General features: G+C 39.5%; 1 protein-coding gene across 1 annotated transcript; it reads left to right on the top strand.

Moving 5' to 3' along the window:
• Positions 1-407: 407 nt before the first annotated feature.
• fbxw4 (F-box and WD repeat domain containing 4) lies at positions 408-23,467 on the top strand. Its single transcript, XM_060872582.1, has 9 exons — positions 408-781; positions 3,220-3,315; positions 4,454-4,642; positions 5,025-5,157; positions 5,399-5,493; positions 15,676-15,741; positions 20,966-21,106; positions 22,442-22,583; positions 22,719-23,467. The coding sequence occupies exons 1-9, from the start codon at positions 597-599 to the stop codon at positions 22,851-22,853; spliced, it is 1,182 nt and encodes a 393-aa protein (XP_060728565.1). The 5' UTR covers positions 408-596; the 3' UTR covers positions 22,854-23,467.
• Positions 23,468-23,722: the final 255 nt, after the last annotated feature.

Genomic DNA, 23,722 nt, shown 5'->3' with positions numbered 1-23,722 from the left:
ACTATTTTATGTCAATTGACCTGGGAATTACTTCGGTATTTAATTTTACTCTTATTTTTTTCTGCCTGCTTAGTTTGTGTTTGGATCTGCTGTATCAGAACAATATGTAATTTTGTATATAGTTGTATAAAGTACATAGGAATGAATAAAACTAAAAATATATTTAATTAGGAATGAATTAAAATACTAATGCAGTCATTTTATGTGATTTCATGTCACGTTTTATTTGATCTTATTCAGAGGGTTGAGTGCCAGGTTAGTCACATGGCATTGTAGTATAATATAGACGACATTATTTACTAGTGCATAGTCTGACCTAAAGAGAACCACTTGTAAAGTGTACACTGATTCAGTATGCAGTGCACACGTGTGCCGTTTTAAACACAGCCCACGTGACTGTGTAAACAACACAAACCACGTGACTTGCTGTCATACTGGAATGGCTCCCACCACTCAGTGTGTAACAACGCCGTGAAAAAAATGGGATTCTCCATAAGCCTGTCTAAAACAAACAAATTTTTCCGCTATAAAGACGTTAATAAACGTCTAAGTAAATCCGGCGTGGTTTACTTAGTGACAGACAGAAGAAGCCCAACATGTTATTCTTTCAGTTACCAGATGATGTTCTTTACCTCATTCTGTCGAACCTGGACTACAAATCTCTATGTCGGTTCTCTCAAGTTTGCAAAAGAAGCTATCACTTCACTGTCCGGGACGTCGTGTGGAGGAGGATAGCGAAACACTTTATCAACACTGGAATGACACGGGAAGGAACAGACCTGTGAGGATTTATTTCATATAGATATGTAGCTAATCTGCTAACTGGTAAACATGGGCCTTCATGGTGCGCTGTACAAAAACATTTAGCATTAGCATTACTGCTAATTCTGTAAGATAACGCAACGGTCTACTGTCTTTGTTTCCATTTGTTCCGAAGTCAAACTGCTCACTGACCTGGTGTCCATTACCACAATAAACATGACCTGAAACATTGTAGACCGTGTTTGTTTAGCTATATAGTCAGATATAAGATTCACCCCTAAGCTAGCAAGAGCGGCTAAATATAGCTAGCAAGAGTAAGGTATTTAATTTAAGTCTCATTGGTCCATTTAGGTACACGTTACATGACTTCTGGCTAAATAATGTTTATTTTGGGAACTGAAGTTATCTTATAAAAAATGTATCATGGCTATGTAAGTCTCTGACCTGTTCTTTTTCATGATGGTTTCATTATTATTCTTGATTTATGTGACAGTAGTGGGTCAATTTTGTGTTCATGCATTTCCTATTGTTTATACATTCACTAGCATCTTTAACAAGTGCATCTGCTATACACAGATCAGTCATTACATTTAAACCATCTGCCCAATATTGTGTAGGTCCTCCTTTTGAACTCCTCTGTGTTGTGTTATAAGTCATTAGCTGCAGATCCTTTAATTTATGTAAGTTGTGATGTTGGGCCTCCATGGATCAAACAGCACATCTCACAGATGCATGATCGGATTGAGATCTGTGGAATTTTGCGGCCAAGTCAACACCTTGAAATCTTTGTCATGTCACTCAATCTGTTCCTGAACATTTTTTTTAGTCTGGCAGGAAGAATTATCCTTCTAAAAGTGATGCCAGTGCTATTATTGTATACTGTTAAAGGTTGTTGGTCTGCAACAATGTTCAGGTAGGTGGTACATGTAAAAGTAACATCCACATGAATGTCAGGACCCCAGAGCATCACACTACCTTCGCCCTTTGTCCCATAATGCATCTTGGTTTGATACAGACTTTGGCATAAACATGATTTAAACATAAATGTGACTCATTATACAAAGCCATTAACTTCTATTGCACCATGGTCCAGTTTTGATGCTAACATGCCCATTATAGGTGTACTGATTTTAGTATGAACACTGACTTGTCAGCAGCAGTTCTAATGCAGCTCCATACAAAACAAACTGTGCTGTTTGTCTGATACCTCTCTGTTATTGCCAGTATTAACTGGCTACAGTAATTTGTGCTACAGTAGTGTTTCTGTGGGATCAGACTAGCCTTTGATCCACAGACACATCATTAACTCTTGGATGCCCATGACCCTGACATTGGTTCATTGGTTTTCCTTCCTTGGGTCATTTTTGGTGACCACTGAATGCCAGAAACACCCCAAAAGAATTTCTGTTTTGGAGATGCTCTGACTCACTTGTCTACCCAACACTATGGCTCTTGTCAAATCTCATATTCTTATTTATTTTTCCTGTTTCCTATACAACTGACTTGCTGCATAAATGTCCCACCCCTCGTTGCAGTGTAATGAGAAAATCTATATTATTCACTTCACCTCTAAGTGGTTTTTATGTTATAGCTAATCTATTTATGGCCTTAAGCATTTTTTTTGGCACTGATCTCTCTGGGTCCAACAGCCTTTTTGGTCAGGTGTGCTGTGCGTTTTGGAAGTGTTGAAGGCGTTGAAGTTATGTCTGGAACCAGCACCATAAACACACAGTCACTGTGCTGAAAATGATCCACCACTTTCAACATTTTTATCCTGGTCCCTTTCTGCTAATGGACAGGATCGGAATCTGACAAATTGTGCATTGATGGAATACAGATGGACCTCTTTTTAGTCAAAGTATTCAAAATTTATTTTAATTTTCAGCTTTCTAGAAAATGTTTAGAGTGACAGCATGCTTCTTTTTATATGTCCCAACCAATCAGGTCACAGCTCAGGGGAGAAGAACCAAATAATGAGGAAAGAGTGCCTGTTTAAAATTGTTAGTGAGCGTACAGCATAAAAAAAAAAAACGAACACAAGGTTTACGTAGTGTTCAATCAAAAATAATTTCAATGCTAAAATTTCATTGTTACAATCTAACTAAAAATAACATGGCTATTTTTAACTATTTACACTACATGATATACAAGCAGCTGTCCATTTCTGCCTCCAAACACATATCAGTACAAAACGTCTGCCCCAGCCTGTCTTAACTGCAATTTAAAAAATGCAGCCAAAGTTAACATGAGTGTTATGATGTTGTTATTTTTGGTTTTTAAAGATCTCACATTTGCAGTGACACTTTAAAAGAATGAGTACAGCTTTCCAATTTCCCAAATGTATTTCTATATTTAAAGGTAGCTGTTACTGCCTTCTTTTACATTTGTTTTGGTCATTTGTGCTCCTTGCTGTGAACATGTGTTCTAACATTGAAAATCTTTAACCTGTTGTTTTAGATATCCTACCATTCCACTAAAGGACAGAGTGAAGTTTTCCCGGAATTGGAGTCATGGTGTTTGTCGTAAAAATGTCCTTCTCAAGTGGAAGGTTAAGTAAGTTCATTTTACTTTATTGAATATCTTGAAATCTCTTGTGCTTCTTATGATGTGCTGGAGGGTCAGGTACATTTTGTCAGTAAACACAGCCAAGAACCACTACTTTCAGGGAAAAGGCAATTTGACTGATATATCAGATGACCATAAACCTCTTCTTGTAGCCTGTCGGCAAACATATAAGACACTAAAACCTTTTGCTTAAAAAAATAATTTTATAAAAAAAATGTTCTTGCAACAGAAAAGTTCATTGTGTTGTGGTGTCTTGTGGTCACCTTCTTTGTAGCTGCTGTCCATTTTCTGGCTCATAAGCCTGAATCCCATGTTCTCAGTTCAAACTGGTAAAATGCCTTAGGCTAAACAAAAGGTCACCACCTCACACAGTTTATTTCAGTATTTACTTTTCTTATTAGGAATAAGTTAAAGGAGTTTACTTAAATTGACAGGTTGATGCTTTTTCTTCGTGTGGCTTCTAGTTTTCCTCATATTCTGGTCGGGGTTTTTGCTTGAAGTAACAAATTTTTGTGTGTTTACAAACTTTGTTGATAAATGTTTTTGATACAATTTACAAATCACAGACTTTTGACTCACATTTGATCTTCTAATCACATGCTTTTATGACCAAATCTTATTATGGAGGGAAGTATATCAGTGTATCGCATACAAAATTATATTGACACAGCCCTGTTTTGCTGTTTAGGGGGTTTCAGGATAGGTCAGATAAAATATTTCCAGGGTATTGGGTTGGTCATTAAACCTAACATACAGTATTGTGAGAAGTGGAGGTGGAGATGTGTTGAGAAGCCAGAGCCTCTGTTATAATCATCTGATCAAATCAGTGAGGTCAAAGATATATTATTGCCAGTTATGTAAAGATACCTAAAGGATTGCCTGTTTTGCTTAACTGCATTGCTTCTTTCTCTCCATGCATGACTAAAGATCATATCTTTTTTATTGTCCATCCCATGATGAAATCATTTCTTTAAATATAATTGTGGTTGTGTCATTAACTTTTCCAGCTGGGATGAAGAGTCATTGTCATGTTTAGTATCCACTTGATCACTTTTAAGACCTTTGAATCCTGATTGAGCTACACGTGTAAGAGTAATTTCAATCCTGTAATTTTTCCTCCCCACAGCTTGTTGCCGTGGCTACAGCTGGATGGTGATGTGCTGTATCTCTCTCAGGCGGCAGACATCGCAGCTTACGATCTCCGGGGGGCTGAGAGAGGGAGGTTTCAGCAAAAAAGGGTGGACGTTTTTTCAGGACACCAAGAAGACGTTTGTCGATTCACGCTGACTGATGCACATCTCATCAGCGCCGGAGGGTAATTTACAGTTTTTTAATAACAGTTATAATTGTTTTAGATCAATTATTCTGCATCATGTCAGCAGCCTGTTTGATACCAAGTTATATGTTTTAATATCCAGAAAACTGCATCAAATTAACAATATGTGTAAGGGACATAACCAGGCCCTTCCCTTCAAGATAGAAATGTTGCATCATAGGATAAAGGTGATCAGTCAGAATACTTTTGTATTGATATGCAGTGACTTTTCCCTGTAAGTGTACAAATAAATCCAAACCACATTAGCAAACTGCAATCTCTTTTTCTTTCTTTTTTTTTCCCCCCTCTGTTACATAATTACATAAGCTTAGTATGTATACTCACTTTTTACTGCTTCATAAACCTATTGCATTTTTGGCAGGGACGGGAAGATCATCGTTCATTACAAAAAACGTGATTATTCTGTGGAGTATTATGGCCATAATCAGGAGGTGAACTGTATTGACTGCAGGGGTGAATTGATTGTTAGTGGTTCTAGAGACAAGACTGCTAAGGTAAGAAACAGACACCATATTGAGGTTACTGAGGTTTTACATTTTAAGTTTTCAAAACACTGTTTGTTGTAAAGTATATATTCATCGTGACTAGAGCACATGATGGGTAACACTAAAAGCTTGTAATCAATGTCTAATGGCTCCTTTGACAATCTGGTGTTTGGGGAAGTCTGTGCTTTTCCAGTTAGGTCCAAACACATCTGTATCCTGTATTCAGATCTCTGATTTTTTTTTCTTTTAGGTGTGGACATTAAATCCAGACCAGTTGGACAAATGTCTTCATACCATCCCTACATATGACAGGGTGTGGTCAGTGGCCATCAGTCCCTCTCTGTGGTGAGTCCATGTTCTTGTTTCAGCAATTTCAACGGTTTTATTCACTTCAGTCAGTCACACGCATGAGTTTTATTTGTGCTTAAGAGTTTGAACAACACTTATGAGTCTATTATCACTGGAAACACAACGGAAGGGGTATAATCTGTAATGGAATAAAAAAAAAAAGTGGTGTTATTAAAACACCAAGAAATTGAAAATGTATACCAGCAGGTGAAGCTTTTACAAGATAATTTTATTCACATGTAAGGAAGGAGTTTTGTGTGAGTTTTTCCTCCACAGCTGAGATTTCAGTATAGAGAGCTTTGCACGTTCTGAGTTTGTATTTTGGTTTGATGTGTTTATGGTTTATTTTTTGTTTCTCTTGATAACAGAATCTAACTTGTCTTTTGGACACTGTAAACAGTTAAAAGCACGGGATGTCATCCATTAATAAATAAAACTGTAATCACTGGCAGATTGCTGTTATAAGAGGAATAAAAAATTGTATAGCATTTTAAGAGGAATAAAACACTTGCTGGTATTGGCAAGTAATCGTAGCCATTTTTGTACTTTCTGCCTATACCAGCATGCTCCACTCTTTTATTCCTTACTTATTCCATAAATCATATTCATGTTTTCACAAAGATGTAATTCATCTCTTTCTTGCTTCATACTTGGTGGTTTCTATACTATCGTTTTTATTTAATTAATTACTTATTTTGTGTGTTTTTATTGGTAGCATATATGAAACACATAATAATTAACATTACAGAATTTTTATTATATTTTACATGCAAAAAGAGAAAAAATAAAACAATAACAATAAGAATACTGTCAATAAAGAAAGAAAAACTTTACCACAATGGTTCCTGGCCTGTTATAGCTGACATGTATGATACACACACATGTAAAATTACTGTACTCTCCTGAACCATATCATCATGAGAGTCCCCAACATTTTCCCACTACTTATCATGAGGGTGTATTTGAGATTTTGTCAGAATAAGGACTTTATCGTTTGGTCTATGAAGGCCAGTATTACTAGGTGAACTAGTCAGAGACAACGGTGCATCAATGCAGGTGGCCAGACTTTTTTTTTTTTAATGTACTGCTCAATTTATTGCCATGCCGTTGCTTTGAAGTTAGTCAGTTAACACCACTGAAATGCAGATGGAGAAGAATGGGACCCTGGTTCAGAATAATTAGAAAGCCAAACTGTGCCCCCTCATGGTGTAGAACATGCAGATATTTTGTCAGTTTCTTTTTTAACTTGTTTTAACTGACTGAATCTTTGCCAAATCTGCCTGTTGATACGATGGCCTGTTTGTCTTTGTTTCTTTTCTTTTTTTTAGTACAAATAGAAACATATTTAGGCTTAGAGATTGAGAACAAATTTTTTTGCACTTAGTTACAGCTAGCAAATCTTTTTTTTTCTTAATGTGAAGAGCTAGGTAAAAAAAAAGGCAAAGGCAGTGAGGGACATAAAAGGGGGGAAAAACAAGGCAGGATATAATGTCGAAGCAGGGTCGCCTTCACTTCTGTTGCCTTTGATTGCTCAGCCATGTATACACCCACTCACTTAATGACACACAACCGCATGAAGCTGTAACACTAGTACTGAGCTTCCACCTGCCTCTGCGTGTCAGGCAGCTGATCTATCATGCACACCTTCCTAACGCTGCTGATTGAATGCAATAATCTGGCACTTAAAGCACCTAAACTACAGTGCTGGGTTCTTCGTTCTTTTCATCTTCAACTTTTCCCAGCACATCCTGTCTGCAACCAAAGCAAACACAGTGGCTCCGTGCTGTTTTATCCATTCGGCTAAATTATTAAACCCTGGCGCCCTGTCCGTTCATCCATGAATTTAGATTTCTGAATAAGAAACGATTACCCACATCATTAATTCTCCAATTTGATGGCTGAAATAGCAAACCTCTGAAACAGACTGCTGCACCCATATAATAGACCGACCTCTTTTTAATACGTTGACGGTGGGAGAAGTTAATTTAATGCTCTAAAAGGTGTCAACTAGTTTGGCTTCAAAACTATATGTGGTATACTGGCAATGGTGTGGAGGGCAAAGACTTGAAGCGAAATCATTTTAATCATTAGGGCATACTCAATGTCCTTCAAATCATTTGAAGGATAAGTGAAACAAATCTTAAAAAGAATTGAAATTCATTTGCTTAAAATGGACAAATCTGAATTCTGCTGTTAGTAGATTTTGTAAGTAATACTTTTTACTGCTTTACATGTCAGGACAACTGCAAGACGTGTTTAATTTGTTATGATTTCATTGTTAACTGTAAGTTATAATCAAGGAGCCAAGACTTTTATCTTGCATTGACTTAAAGGTGGTAGTCTTAAAGGGGTTGTAAATGCTGATTGTACGATCCGTGTTTTAATTTGGGAAGCTGGGTGACGGAGAGTCCCTTGTGTTGCAAATGTAATTGTTCCAGCTTCACGCCTGAGGTATCTAAAGGACAGGGAGTGAGACAGGAGGCACAGAGAACGATGGCGTCCCGGAGAAAAGGAGAGAAGGAAAATAGAGCATGAGAAAGAAAAGTGTGGGTGTGCTTTTGACACCGATGTGTCATACATTTTATTCTCTGCTCTCGCACTGTTCTTGTTGTACTACTCTTATTCCTCTCTATAATCATTCTTTTCTTTTGTCCCTGTCTACTTATTGGCTGCCCTTCTGTCCATCTGTCTATTCCACTCTCTTCCCTCCCACTCACCTTTTTTTTTTTTTTTTTTTTGGTAAATTTTTCCACTGAACATCATCTCAAGGTTCATTACAGGGATATTGTGGCTGGAGAAAAAAAAATGCCAAGGTTGATTCTTCTGTCTCATATCTCTTTGCTGTGAACCTGATTGAGCTCAGCAGTGTTCTGGCTACTCTTTGCTTTTCACAGTTGATTTTGTTACCATGCTAGGCATGGTTATAACACACTTTTATTCTTTTCCTTATTGAATCATCTGCTCACAACTGCTCTCTTGCCCCTCAGTAGTTTAATTAGTCTTGCAAGTGACAAGTTGGACCCTTGCCAACTAAAAGATTTCAGCAGTGGAATTTACATTTACATTATTGAACCTAATAAAACATTTTGTCCCACATGTTACACTGATTTAAAGTGAACAAGCTGTAGAAATTGAGTCTGAACTAAAAATCAGCATCAGTGTAAATTAAATGTCATTTTAATGCCATTTAACTCGCCACCAGTGTATCCTGCGCAAGTCATGTTAGGTCTTGGTCACCTTGGTCACTTAGTCTTAAAGCGGATTATTTTCCACTACTGCTGCTCTACTTTATCACAGGACCTGAAATAACTTGTTCAGTTTGTTGAAAGTTGCTCTTTCAGGACTACTACGGGCTATAATTAGAATATGGTGCAGGTCGACAGGTTACATAACAATTTAAGGGCTTGCACTGTATGAATCCTATAAAGTGAAAATATCTTGAATTAATCTTAAATATTTCTTATTGCTTAAAATTGGGTTGTTCCCCTGGTAGATATTGCATGTTTTTATTTATTTATGTATTTATTTATATTTATATAAGTGCTCAAAAAAAAGTTCAGTTATCTAACAGGAGTAGACAGCCATTTTATTATTGAACTGTATTCACGTGCTTAGATATCATCCCATATGTTCATTGTACACAGACTTGCCAGTTTAGTAGGCATGGCAGTGTTGAGTAGTTATTTGGCTTTAAGAATGGCCTGAATTTTCCCAGATATTTACGTCTCAAATTATTAGTTTTACGAAGGACTCATTGTTTATCTGAAATCCCCGAATTGCTTGCGATTCAATATTTAACTGATGTCTGTTTTACATTAATGACCCTAACACTAGTGCGAATGCGGTTCAGGCAATCTTGTCATATAGTAATAGACCTGACCTATTACAACAGCTTTTTTCCTGTTTGATCTACCTGTTTTTCTCTTATTCTGTTTTTTTCTGGTGAATTATAAGGAAGCATTTGTGAGTGTGTGACTAATAGTCGGCTAAATTGTTTCCTGTAATGTCAAACATGTCAGACCCTTGCTAACAAGCTAGGGCTTGTAGAGTCTGGAAGACTCCATCCAGGGGAATGTAACTCTAGCCGATGTGTGTACACTCATCACGCCAAATCATTTGTTCTCCAGATACAAGGGTTTTCTTTTGGTTTTATTTTAGACTTCACACAAGCTAAAATTACATTTTAGTTCAAGTGACTGTGACAAATGGTAAGACATTAATGAGTTTAATGTGCAAAATAAAGCTGATTTTGCCCCGGCATGTTACTCATCTGGGTTAAATTCTTCATAGGCATCACACTTGTTAGGTCATGGTGTTTCACTGAACTCATCCATAGTTTCCATAAGAATGTTCTAATATTATGTTTCTGGGAAAATTGTAGCGATTAAGGCACTATAGACACATGTGAGAAAGCAAATACACTGATTTCCTTGGTAGAATAAGGACAGCCATGGCTGTTGCTCCAGAATATTCTGACTTTAGCCAGTCAATGTTTTAAGTGTTCAGGAAACCTGTGTCGTAACATGAACACCTTTCCATGTGCATGTGAATGATTTCTCATGAGCTGAAGTACGGAGGTCGGTGCATACGGTCATATGGTCCGCAGGAGTTGTGCTATAAGCACGATTGGTAGAGCCTGTGACAGCTGATCTGCGTGCGTCAAAGAGCAGAGTAGACAATGCCTCAGCAGTTGTGGTGAGTCTACATTGATCAGACCATGGGAGATGAAGGGGGAGGGGGTGCAAGGCATCGAAGAGAGAAGCAACCCCAAGGAGAGGTGAGAAAGGGTCCTTTTTGGCAGAATCTGTTTTGTCTAGAGTTGGTCAAGCACAACTACAAAGATGTTGCAGGGGTACAGCCTTTGAAACTTTCCAAAGAAAATGATTGTTGGATAAACCGCCCCCAAATCGCCGCTCTCTTGCAAACGGAGGGAGCATGACCTCTGACCCTTCGTATCAAAGTACATGGAGACTCACCCCTCTATGCTGCCCCAACCCCACCCGCCACAATTTCACCCCCATTGCTCCACCCCACTCAAACACAAAAAGAGAAAGAAGGGAAAAATACTGAAACTTGCGTCTTTCATTTTCTCTCTCTCTTTCTCTCTCTCTCGCTCTCTCTCTGTTGCTTTCTCAAGTTTAGTAGAGCAAGCTGTGTCTTAGGAGTCAAGAATTCAATTAGTTAAAAAAAAAAAAAGCAAATGAAAGAAGGGTGGGGGGAAAGGCTGCAACAATAAAGCGATAACGGACAGAATGTGCGTTCCCACATGTTAAATACAGGGCGCTTACTACTGAAAGCCCTGCATGGGTGCTATAGCCCCTGACTGCAGGTGGTGTCCTGAATAATTGCAGTCAATATGCCCCTTCTATGCAGGCTTTGCAGAAGCAGATCATTAGACACATGCCACATACAGGTGTTCCCTGGGTGCATTTGAGATGGAAACTTCTGGTACTCACTAAAAAAGCATTTTTCCCTTAGATGCTGCGTGGTGAGTATTTATAATCCTGTAGGATCCTTTTTGTGTACAAACTGCTGATCCATACCTTTGCACAAACCTACAGTAGGTTTGTATTTTGAAACTTTTCATGTATAAAAGTGCTGAGAGTGGGTTGCTCTTTAATAGCATGGCAGAGTTGGTTGGCAGAGATCATTTATGTTCAGGTAATTGATTCTTAATAGAATGCAAACAATGAGACTAAACAGATGTGATTCTTCCAGGGCTTCTTGCAGCTCCAAATGGGAAGAAACATTCAAAAAATATGATTGTACTTTCCAGAATGAAACACATTGCTAACAAAAGTGGGTCTGTAATTTCTAACCTCTTCTTTTTTTGCACCTTGCATGTGTCGTAATAAGACATAATGAGTCAGGTGACTAATGGCCTGCAGCAGTAATGACAGTGGGCTGCTGAGCATCATATGAATTTTCTGTTGTATTTTGTCCAAATTGATCTGGGGATGTTCCACTCAGCTAAGCAAAAGGCGGTGTGTGGAATGTTCCTCTGACCTCAGACACAGGGGACATGAACAGAAAGCCAAAAGGTCTGTGAACTCGGGTGTGAGTTGAAGTGGGGGGGAGAGGGCGGGAGCGCAGACACAGAGAGAGCGAGAGAGAGAAAGAGCGAGGGAGACCTCTTCCATTGTCCTTTTCAGAGCGATATAAATACATCATAACCCTTTTCAATTCAAACATATTTAGGGGCCGAGATGAAAGCACTTTTACAAACTAGATACATCCCTTCTTACAAAGCCAGGGGTCAACCATAACAAATGAACAACCTCCTCCAGGCCCAAAGCTATCCCACTTAAAAGACATACTGATGTGCTGGGATTACACTCGCTGTGAACCTCATTTGTACCCATGTGTTAGTCGCCATTCACAGAAACTGATATATACTTTTTTTTTTATGAGTTTGTGAAAAGTATTTTTTTATTTTCCACAGAAAGGCACAGATGCGCAGACAAAACTAATTCAATTTGAATCATTTTTTTCTGCTAGTGATCTAGTATATACCAATGAAACAAATCAAAGTGTATCTTATTGTCAAGCTACACCCACTGTCCAGTTTAATATGAACAGTTTAATATCATGCAGATTCAGACCTAGAGCTTAATTTAGAAAGAGGTTTAGAAGAAATTGTATGATCTCTGACTTTAACTGAGGCATGGATATTGGTACTAGATAGGTTGGTTCCAGAAACTGCTGATCTTCTGACATTTTCACACACACCAGTCTCTTTAGTTTATGCAGAATTTTGTGGAGAATGAAAAAACATGGAGTGAACGACGGTTCTGTAAATGGAAGACTTTTTTCATTCTTCGGCTGTCGAGTTTGGGTGTGTCCGTAATAAGCTCTATCTATATTGTTCTTGGCTGACAGGAGCAGAACCTGATGTGCTCTTCTGCTCTTGTAGCCCATCCACCTCAAGGTTTAATATGTTGTGCATTTTGAGATTTTCTGCCTATGATGGTTGTAAAGAGAGCTTATTTAAGACTTCCTGTCAGCTCAAATCAATCTGGTCATTCTCCTCTAATGTCTCTCTTCAATAAGGTATTTAAGCCAGCAGACCCTCCACTTTTTCCGCACCATTCTGTGAAACTTCATTTTATGAAATATTGAAACCAAACCATCTAATAACAACCATGACATGGTTAAAGTCAGAGTGATCACACTTGATCTCCCCATTAGGATGTTTGATGTGAACATTATTTGAAACTTTTACCTGTATCTGCATGATTGTATGCATTGTTCTGCCCCTACGTGATAGGCTGATTAGATTGGCTAACCGCATAAATGTACGTGTACAGGTGTGAGTACAGGTGAGGTGTGACAGTGAGTGTACATTTTAGAACGTACATATACAGTATATAAAATATACAATGTGTACAGTTTAGAAATTTTTCAGATTATTTTTTTTTATTAGTATTAGTGGTGGTTTTACATGTTGGTCCTATTTTCTGTTTTCAGTTTGATCAGCTGTACTGTTTGAAGCTGAACTTGCTCTTTACCGCTTTTTGTTTTTATTTTGCCGGGGTCTATGAAATATCGCGTGGCGCAGACAGTTTGTTGCTAAATGTCATTCAACACTCTGGCTTGGCATCAGTCAACATAACATTTTTACATAGTATAAAATGCCAGATCAGTTTATCAATATCACTTTATTGATACAAACCCTATTTTTGGTTCTTTCTGTCTTCATACCACTTTTCTAACACTGGATGAGCTCATAGCCAGCAAAAAGGTCCATATGTTACCATTAAGGTTACTTCAAAAAATTATTTATCCGTAAACGTTTTTGAAGATTAATCAGTGACCTATTTGATTCAGAAATCCTGGAGATGACAAGCCACAGAGCCTCTATATTCCACAGTGAAAATGTTTATAGTCTCTGCTTGTACAATCATCTTGACCTGATATGTGGAGTTGCTTATGTTGCTTTGGCCCTAACAATGTTATTAGTCTTAGAGGTTTTTCTCTCAGCAGGGGCTGGATTAAAGTTTGTCTGACCCCAGCACTACTTTCATGCTACACAGTTCCACAAATAATGATGTCAGCTGATTAGGTTACCAAAATGGTTGTGTTAGCAGTGAACCCCTGACATGTTCTAATGATCCTAAGGGGCACTGTGGTTTTTGTGTTAGGGGAGTAGTTTGGGTTTGCAGGTTGCTTGGAGGGGGTAGCGTGGGCCACGGTGGTGTTGTCGACTGTGCCGATTCAAAGAAGCGCGGGCAGTTATGAGGTCGAGATGGGTTTATGGAGGGGGTGGGTGCATTAGGCGAGATAGAGGCTTTGACCTTTTACAGCTATAATATCACTAGGGCTCCTTTTTATATCAGTCAGAAGTCTGGAAAACAAAACTGTACTTAATTGTGGTGGTGTGTTTTTGCCTCGTTCATTTTCTCCTGTGTTTTTTCCGTACAATTAGATGCAGTGAGGGATGAGTAATTGAAGTAATAGAGAGTAATAAGGGCTGGGAAAAGAGAGCTTGGCTTTGCCCCTATTGTATCTTGTGTCACACAGGTTCAGAGGTCATGCAGCCTGCATATTCTATTAGGGGACACAGCCTTCATTGGGGCAAATGAGTTTACCCAACAGTAATTAAAATGCCAGCACTGGCCCAGCAAGCTGAATATGGTTGATGGGCCACTGCTAACCGGGTTGACAGCTGCCATGGCTGTCCTTGCCAATAGGCTTGGGCCCTCAGTAAAGAAACTAGCCAAAGCCATCAGAAGCATGAGCGCTTGTTCCTTTTCTACTAGCTATGTCAATTTTTCCTCCCATACATGGCTTCTTATTGTGTTATTGATTGGCAGATCATTCAGAATGACTGTGATGCCTGATATTTTACTACTCGGGTCATCCAATTTCTTCTTGTGTCTCTATCAGGAATTTTTTTTTTTCAATCAGCCTACATAGTGCATATCTAACAGAAAATCAAGAAAGTATTATGACCTTGGTGTGAAAGGTGACCTTCAAATCCTGAATGTCTCTCTCTCTCTCTCTCTCTCTCTCTCTCTCTCTCTCTCTCTCTCTCTCTCTCTCTCTCTCTTTAAATCTTACTGGCTGTGGTTTAGGGTCACTGTCCCTCATTCTGTTTTTGTGCTCTGGGTTTAGAGTTGGACCCCAGGCTCTAGAGAGCTTATTCACACAGGCAGGTTGTTAATTTGAGGCCACACTGGTATTCCATTGTGAAGTGGTTTTCTTTTTTTTTTTCCTTTTTCTTTTTTTGGTGTTGGGGCAGAGAGCCCACTGCTCTGGTGTTCTCTGGAGTTATGAAAGTATGTTACAGAGAGAGAGCGAGAGCGTTTCAGTAAGCAGCTTTGGGGTGCATTGTGTGTAGCATGTTTTCACATCTTTGCAGCCTCTCAAATCTGACACACTATTAGTTCAAATCTATATTTGAATTGAATTTAGTCTCACAAAGGCCTGTGAATGTTTAGTTGGGCATAAGACTAAGAAGTCAGTTCAGCTATGGGGGAAGAATTCATCCCAGCAGGACATTGTAGGAATACCTGGGCACTAAAGCCACCACATTCTTGGCTGTTCAGTAGTGTGAGTCCTATTGTATGCCTCACCTCCACACACAATGCAGGGAGCGGTGGAGGCCTAGAGCCTCACCTGCCAATCCCAGCTGTCCAGGAGGGCTCTAATCCCTAACTATCAAGCAGGTCAAAACCATGGTGCGCACACACACATGCACTCACACCCTCCTCCCTACCTGTTCCAACTAATTTCAACCTGTCATCCAAATCAAAGGGGGTACCAAAGTGTTTTTGTTTCTCTTACTTAGCCAACCCCTAACAGCTTGGTGAAAGAATGCACATCTTTGAACAAAGTCAACTGTCTTACCTTACCGCCTTACCGCTTTTTTTTCCCCACCTTCAGTATTTTGTCTTCTTGTTTGTTTGTTAAAGGTTTTATTGGTTGTGTGTTAAGAGACAACAGATGGTAAAGCAGAAATGCTCAAAGCTCTTCACCACAAATCTGTAAAAATCTGTAAATGCATATTCTAAAAGCCTGTTATTAATCACTTATCACAGCTTAGACAGATTTTGCATGACAGATATGTGTGACTTACTAACTGACTAAGTGACTGGCAGTCTGTGCCTAAATGTACATCTGGATAATATGAATCCATTAATATATCCTTGATTATGAGATTTTTATCTCTGTCAACAGCACCTTTGTGACTGGAACTGCATGCTGTGAAAACTTTGCTCCTCTTCGGATATGGGACACAGAAAGGTAGCTAAGATTTCAACGGTTCATTATCGTCATATCACCTGTAAATTCTGGATAATATTTGTTCTTGTATAATACTTCTGTGCTTATGCAAATCTTCTTTAAAATGTTGTTAGTCAATAAACTGTATTTTGTGATTAGAGATGCATCCTGAAAAAAATCACTGTACAGTCTTAACACCTTTACTATTTGTCAGTATGATTAATAAGACAAGTAAACGTATGATAATGATAGTTGTTGTTCATAAGCTTCTGAGCTACCGAACTAGTCTTTTTGAGTTCAAAGCTGACTTCAAAATTCTTATCATGAAAGGCCAAGCTTAAACCTGATACAACCTGAATGGCTTCTGTAATTCCCCTGCTTTACCTGCAGAATTCAGCCTGCTTACACATTGTTAGTCCAGGGGAGGAAAAATTAAGAAGGGGGAAAAAACGAATGAAGGTTCCGGCACCAAATGACAAGGAAATTCGAGAACGGTTGCTGGGAAGGAGGAGGGGCGATTCACCATGTATATCCCTGGGAATCACATTTTACAAAAGAGGAGGAGAAATAGAAAATCTGGTCAGGATATTGATGGTCAACGGTTTGATCTGTGAAGTGTGGATAGGTAATGTCAGGCTGACGAACCTGTGTACAAGCAGGTTACTTATGAATTATGGGGTCTAAAAGACCACTTGCTCATCACTGCATCAGTGGAAACCATTTCAAGTTGCTGACAGAGATGGTAGCCATGTTGGCAAAGAGATAAAAATGTCTCGGTGCATTGTTGTTGTTTTTTTTAATTTTCTTATTTATTTTAATGGACGTGAATGGATTTTTCTTTGTATATACGTTTTTATTATAGTTTCTATTGTGAAACATTGTCTCAGTAGCATTGCATGACCTGTGTCACAATACGTCGTATTCTCTTCCCCTCATCTTTGTGCTGCCACATCCGCGTTAGATGTGTCCTGCCCTAATGTGTTCCTGTCTGGTAATCAGGTGCACCTTGTGCGGAGCACAAAGCCGCCAGTCACAGGGGGTCGAGAAAACAGCCATGAACGAAGGGGCGGTGGAATGGGGGCTGTGTGTGCGTGTGTGTCCCTTTTTTAACGTTTCCCAGACAGACCACCAGCATATTCTTCAGACAGCAGCACCAACATGAGACAACACATTAGGATGGCAACAATATCAGTGATAAAGGCAGCCATCAGATTATAAACATTATGACAGTGTTTGAAACAACACATATAGGTGATGATTATCAAAAGAAACCGTAAAAAAAGTTTACATCTTAATGTATTTGCATTTCTTGTGAAATCTCATGCAGCAGAACACCAGCACTAGCTCTTGTTCTCATTACCATTGCAGGCCGCAAAGGCCTCTGCATGCTTCCCCCCCCCCCCCCCTTTTCTTTTTTTAAATAATCAAAGTGTTGTACGACAGTTGTGTTTGCAGGGCAATTAGAACGATGAGAGATCTTGTATTCCCATCTTTTGTTTATCTGGTTACCTCAAGAACCACTTTAAGTGTAATGACAAGTGTCCCTGACATTTTTCACAAAAGATGGGGGCACCTTTTTGAACACTGCATGTTGACTGGAAAGGAGAATAAAAGAGGAGACATGTACAGGCCAGGATCTCTCACACCCTCATGTCTCAGCAGCACAGCTGACCAGCTGGTGTGGTGGGAAAACAGACTGATGAGTTATGACTGAACGAGTGAGCAACACACAGTATTTGGATGGCAGAAAATATTGAGCGTTTAGTTTATTGATGACCTTATTTGTCTTTTCAAAACTAATGAACAAATGCAAGGAGTGGGGATGTTTCCATTCAAAAAAAAAACTAACTAAGTTATATTTTAATATTTGTGCCAAAGACAAATTAGGCATTAAAGTTTATGCATTTTAATTTGATCCTCAAATAGGTAAGCACACTTGATGTATTTTTATTGTTCACATCCTATCTTACTTGTCTGTATGGTACAAAGGTCTGTGATCAGACCGAGTCCCACACAAGTGGTGCTTTAAAGGCACCCCTAACTTTTCATGAGGCCTTCGGTCATGGATAAACAGAGAGAAAAGCCATCAAAGAACCATACAATTGCACTGAAATTCCTCACATTCTTCCCTGAAAGAGAGGGTTAAATGTCTGGATCTGGCAGGAGCTGTGTTTTACAAATTGCAATCTCATTGTTTTTTAAGAGAACGCGTGTGACATTTAAAAGTCTCTATTGTCCAGCCCCCTGACATTCCATGCTGGGCTTTTTTCTCTTTACTTCTTTTCGCTCTCTTTTGGCTTGTGGTTATTTCAACTCTCAGCTAAATTGGTTGTCGAGCAGACGGTGCAATGCTATTTCTGTTTGTTTTAGGCACTGAAAACCACAGCAGGGCTCTTTATGTACCTGTCTCACATCCTTTCAGGGTGCTGACTGTTTCCCATAGCTTTCCTGTGCCAGTTTACCCTCTATACTTAACCTTACAAGAGCGTCAATGGAAAATTACCTTTTCTGTGGCTCCAATAGCCAAAGAAATGCCCCTAGCCTCTCCCTTTTTAAAAAAATCCATCAATTCATTAAAGGTCCCTTTCATAAGGTGTGTATCTGTGTGTGTGGCCCAAATGGCTACAGAGAAAGTAAGGACTGCTGAAGAGACCAGACCTTTCATTTTGCTTCATTGCTCTGAGACCATAACTCACAACTAATCACTAACACATGTCATTCTTTATAGCCCAGAATTATTATTTAACAGCTTTTTAACCATATCAGGACATAAAAAAGGACATAAAAAATGGATGGAGTGCATGGAGTTAATGCACACAGAAACGGTAACGTGTGTGTATATATATATATATATATATATATATATATATATATATATATAATCTATATTATTATAAATAATTTAGATTATATATCTATATATATATATATTAGTCACTTCTACTAAAATATAGGTGAGAATCAGTGCTTTACAACTTTGAGTTAAATATATTCAGAGGTCAGAGAGGATTAGGGCGAGGTCAGGAGCCTCCAAGGAGTGATTTAAAAGAGCCTAGAATATAAAGCATTTTCCCTTTAGTTTGTCTTGCTGCATTTGGTGGTAATTTTGTCTGTGATCACTTTAACAGGTTGCACATCTCAAATGCCCCTAACTGGTCTGTGTGTGACCTCTTAACTCCCCCACATGTTTGGGTGTTAGACATCTCCCTCAGCAAGCAGCACTGAGCAGCAAAATAAGACAGGATAAATAATCCTAATCCTTTTTTCTCTTTGGTTATGCTTCTTCAGAGTATCCACGTCTTTGGGTCTAAAAGTGCAGAAAGGGATGAAGACTACTATATGTCATTACACCCTCAAATAAAAATTACATTGACTCTGCACTCTTTTACAATAATAGCAAATTCACCATTGTGTGTGGGCTGATATCATCTCTGATTCTATTGACATCTTCTGTAATACAAACTAATACCCAATGCTAAAAGTTCCTATCATGTATCTATTAGCTTTCTAAAATTACGAGCAGTCTTGCCATTAAATAGCAGAATCAGTCAAACCTTTTCGACTTCAAGCTCTTCTTTCATAATCAAAAGGACCCATTTAGCCAAATTTCCATTCTTCCCTGTCATCATACAGCTAGAAAGACAGGTATGGTTTCACCTGACATTTCCAGAGCTCTCAGAGCTTGCCCGACATACTTTGTGATGCTGTCAGATCAGACACTGGGCCGGCTGTGGAGAGAACAAGGCTGGCCGCCATGCAGATGCAGCAATTTGAAAGATTACACGGTTATCCTCCATCCTGTAATCTTCATAGGTCCTCTCAAGGGGAAAAAATGGCACACATAAAACCTGTGACCTAACAATTTAAGAATCCTTGTGTTTGCTCCTCTGCGTGGAACAGTGCTATTACTAGCTTTAAAATCAGAGCACAGATGTGAGGACTTCTTTTACGATGCTTGTTTTTCTCGCTTCACGCTTTGACATTTGCAGAAGGCCAGGCAGACACCGGATGTGCCGTATTGACACGGGTTTACTCATTATTCCTAACCAGTCCATAAAACCATGTGAGGCGAATCACTGTAATGAGAATTTGTTGTCTTTTTTGTTTTGTTTTGTTTTTTTTTTTGTTTTTTTTTTTTTTTTTGGTCAAGACCAACTGACTGTTTCTATTGTTCAGTACTCTATCTACAACTCTAGGTAGTCGATAAGCTGCTGTTTTAGCAGTAAGGGGTAAATGATGAGTTCTTGCTTAACATAGACACCCATGGGCCAAAGGGACAGTTTGTCTGTTAGGCCCACCAGGGGTATTGCCTTTAGTTCTGGAGGCCTATCTTTAAAAAAGCCTGTGTCTAATAAGACCCCCCCCTTGTCCCCTGGAGCGAAGGTTGGGGATTACCAGTCTGCCCTTGGTGAACAAGCTCACAGAGCTCACAGGAGACCCCAAACGTGGGGGGTGGTCGCTATGGGCATTGGACCCCTCTAAATAGTTGCTAGGGACCAGGTATCAAAGGTCCACAAGTCGCACACAGTCATGGTCATGAAGGGAATTAAACAGCAACAATGAAATTGTTATTCTACAATAATCTGGCTTCTGCGGTGTGGGTCAGGGAGGCGAGGAGGGCGCAGCAGGCCTGTTCAGCCTGTGATCATAGGAGCGTGGTGCTAACATGGGCATCCCCCCTCTATCTCTCCTTCTCCTCCTCAGACCCTCTCTTCTCTCTGTCCTCCTTTTTTGTTCCCATACACATCTAAGAATAGAGCCCAGCACTGGTCGTAATCTGCTTTCTTAGCCCATTCAGCTAGGTGTTTACTTTTTTCTCCATCTCCTAGGATTTTAGTTATCCTTTGTGTGGTCTATGAATGATGGGAATATAGGAATATAGTGGGATTTAGAGGTAATTAACTGGGCAAATTAAGGCATTTGGTCTGAAATGACATCTGATAGATTGGTCACACTAACATACCAACTGAGACATAAGACCTTGAGACAACCATATGAGTGCATATAATATGTTGAACAAGTACTGAGGTGTTAAATAACCTCTCTTTCCAAAACATGTTTTTTTTTTTTGTTTTTTTTTAAACAGCTTGTTTTTGGCCTAGAGCAAGCACACTGGATGTACTCTCCTCTGTCAACTTTGAAGCCGGTCCCTGTAATTTTTTGATGCCTGCAATTTCTTTCATGATGTTTGATGAGGAACAGTCTATAACTTATCTTGTGTTGTCTTCTCTCCACTCTCCCACAGGTGTGACCTGGTGACGTGTCTTGGCACAAAATTTCGCAGAGGTGCAGGTGTGTTGGATATCGTGTATGAGTCTCCCTTCCAGCTCCTCACCTGTGGATATGACACCTTTATCCGCTACTGGGATCTGCGTGTCTGCTCCAGGTACGTGAGGAAGGAGAAGAAGGGGATCTCCCCTCGCCTGAAAAAAGAGTGCTATGAGGTGTCAGTGTGCCGTTGTTTAACATTTTGGTACGGCAAAACGTTAAGCCCTGCTTCTCATGCACTGCATGCTTAATGCACGGATTGAATTGGACTTGGAGTGAATTGTTCCGTCAACAGAACCTGGCTTGTCTGTACAGAGTAATAAAGTTAGTTAGTGAATCTATCTCTGAGAGCTTGTGAGGAAGATTAGTGTTCTCAGTTAATCTAATAAGCCCTCCTGTGCATAGAGCACCATTTAGACAAAAAGGGAGCCAGGCCTGAGACTCCTCTTGGCTCGGTGGACACCATTGTTCCTGTGGGCTGCTGAAAGGGACCCCCTCTTTAAGAAGGACTCTCACTGTAGGACTCTGACCCACCCAGGTCTGCACCACTCGGTGGCCATATTGATATGGTGCTGTGCATCTCCAGGGCAACGGGGCGAGCTCGAGGGATCAGTGAGCCGCTTGTGAGGCAGACTGGGCCCCTATGTCGGGCCATGGCAGGGGACACACCCACACACAATCGCATATGGGCAGTCATGTAAAACAAATCAGAGGTGATTGAAAGAGGCCCTGGAGAGTTCAGGGAGGCGCAAATGTCCCCTCTTAAGATATCAATAATTCACAGTGGGACCAGGCAGGGGCCAGTATGTGGTCAGTCCGCAGGCAGAGTGAGTAATCATGTGAAAGTTGTTCTCATTACTAGAAAGGGGATAGTTAATACACATTGTGTGAAATGCTAGTGACAGGTGTGAGTGTGAAACGAACAGTGACAACCATTGTCACTGTCATTACACTAATTGTGTTTTCATGACAAAAAAAAGTAGTTCATTCTTACTCGCTTCTGTCCTTTTACATTTATAGCATATAGGTCAATACGCAAAGCAGTTGTTTTGAAGCAATAGTCAGAATGTTCATATTTGTTTACACCACAAGAAGTAGTTGAGTGGCATAAAAATGATTTGCAGTAAAAGTGTATGCATGTCTGTGCACATCTCTGTGAAGCCTAGAATCACTGTCCCTTGTGGTCCTCCTGCCTTAATGTCTGTTGCACACACTCCTTTCCCATGATTTATTCATCACCAACATTAATGGGGAATTGATCTCGATTGAGTTAGCACATCTCACCTATTTTCTCATCTAGCACCATTAGGAAAACAAGTTTACACTTTTGTTGTCCTTAAAGGAAGCAGTCAAAGAGTGGTTTGGTCTTGTAGTGTCATTTAGTCTAGTGTACAAGCAATATGAAATATAATTTAGGAGAAATCTGCAATTAAAAAAATGCTTTTGTCAACAGGAAGAGTGTGATGGAGTGGGAGGAGCCTCATGACAGTGCACTTTACTGTATGAAGACTGATAATAACTATATGATCGCCAGTGGTTCCTCCTACTATGGTGTAGTGCGTCTGTGGGACAAACGGCAAACCCGCTGTTTGCAGGTGAGAGTGTGTGTGTGTGTGTGTGTGTGTGTGCATGCTGGGTTGTGTTTTCAGTTTTATTTATTAGTTGTGAAATATGATGTGTAGTGGTTTTGTTGAGCCAAATTTAATGTCCCAGTGTGTTTAACATTCCAGATGTTCCAGCTCACCTCCACCACCAGTAGCCCGGTGTACAGTCTGTGCTTCAATGCCACACACCTTTATGCTGCTCTCGACTCAGCCCTCTACTCACTGGACTTTAGAACCACAGGGCCCAGGCTCAAGAGATGAAACAGCTCACTCACGCCAAAATCCTAAACACACACACAGACAGTCGCATGTGCCTTGGCTTTTAAGTCAACATTACACAACTTCAACACCTTTTCCCTCCAGGTCTGACATCGAGCCTTTGACCTTTTACCCTTCCAAAACCTCAGCTTAGAACTTCAGGAACCCCATTAAAATATCTGTACCCAGTGTGTCTTTGGATTGGTGCCACAGATAGTAGCAGATAGTTGTCATTTCTTCACTAATCTGTGTCACTGACTGTTGAGTGGAGCAGAGGGAGCAGGGTTCATGACCTTTTGTGACCTGAGCTTTAACGGATTTAACACATTGCCAGCGACCTGTGGGGTTATAAAACAAACAGAGCTCAGAGCTGCCTGAACACCCCAATGGGCATTTATACTAAAGCGTATACAGTACCATAATGTTTTTTTCCTGCTGTGCTTGAGCTGTATGTTTTTTTTTTTTTTTTTTTCCCTCCCTTAAAAAATGAGTTAAATCGGTTGACTTGGCTTTGTGTATTTTCTATGTCTTCTGGTCATTTTGTGAAGAGGTTGCTTTTATTCAGCAGTTGTTCTGTATAGATGCCACTTTAGGGAATAAAGATTTTATACTGTAAACATCTCGTTATGTCTTTTCTCTTTGGATTCTTGCAGCATGATAACCAGTTTCATTTAATGACTTTTTAAAAATAAATAAATAATTCAAGTAGCACATGTAAATATAGTTAATGTTTAATTTTAGCACTTCAGCATTGCTTACATTTTACATATTAAACGTTAGCACTGTTTACATTTTCAAAATACACCTACTGGGGTTTTTGAAAAATGTAACATTATATTATAGTGTTATATCCTAAGATGTGTGCTATATTA

The sequence above is a fragment of the Tachysurus vachellii genome, chromosome 6 (assembly GCF_030014155.1).
Source record: "Tachysurus vachellii isolate PV-2020 chromosome 6, HZAU_Pvac_v1, whole genome shotgun sequence".
Lineage (NCBI taxonomy): Eukaryota > Metazoa > Chordata > Actinopteri > Siluriformes > Bagridae > Tachysurus > Tachysurus vachellii.
Note: the sequence above shows the minus strand (reverse complement) of the source record. Positions and strands in the feature narration are given on the sequence as shown.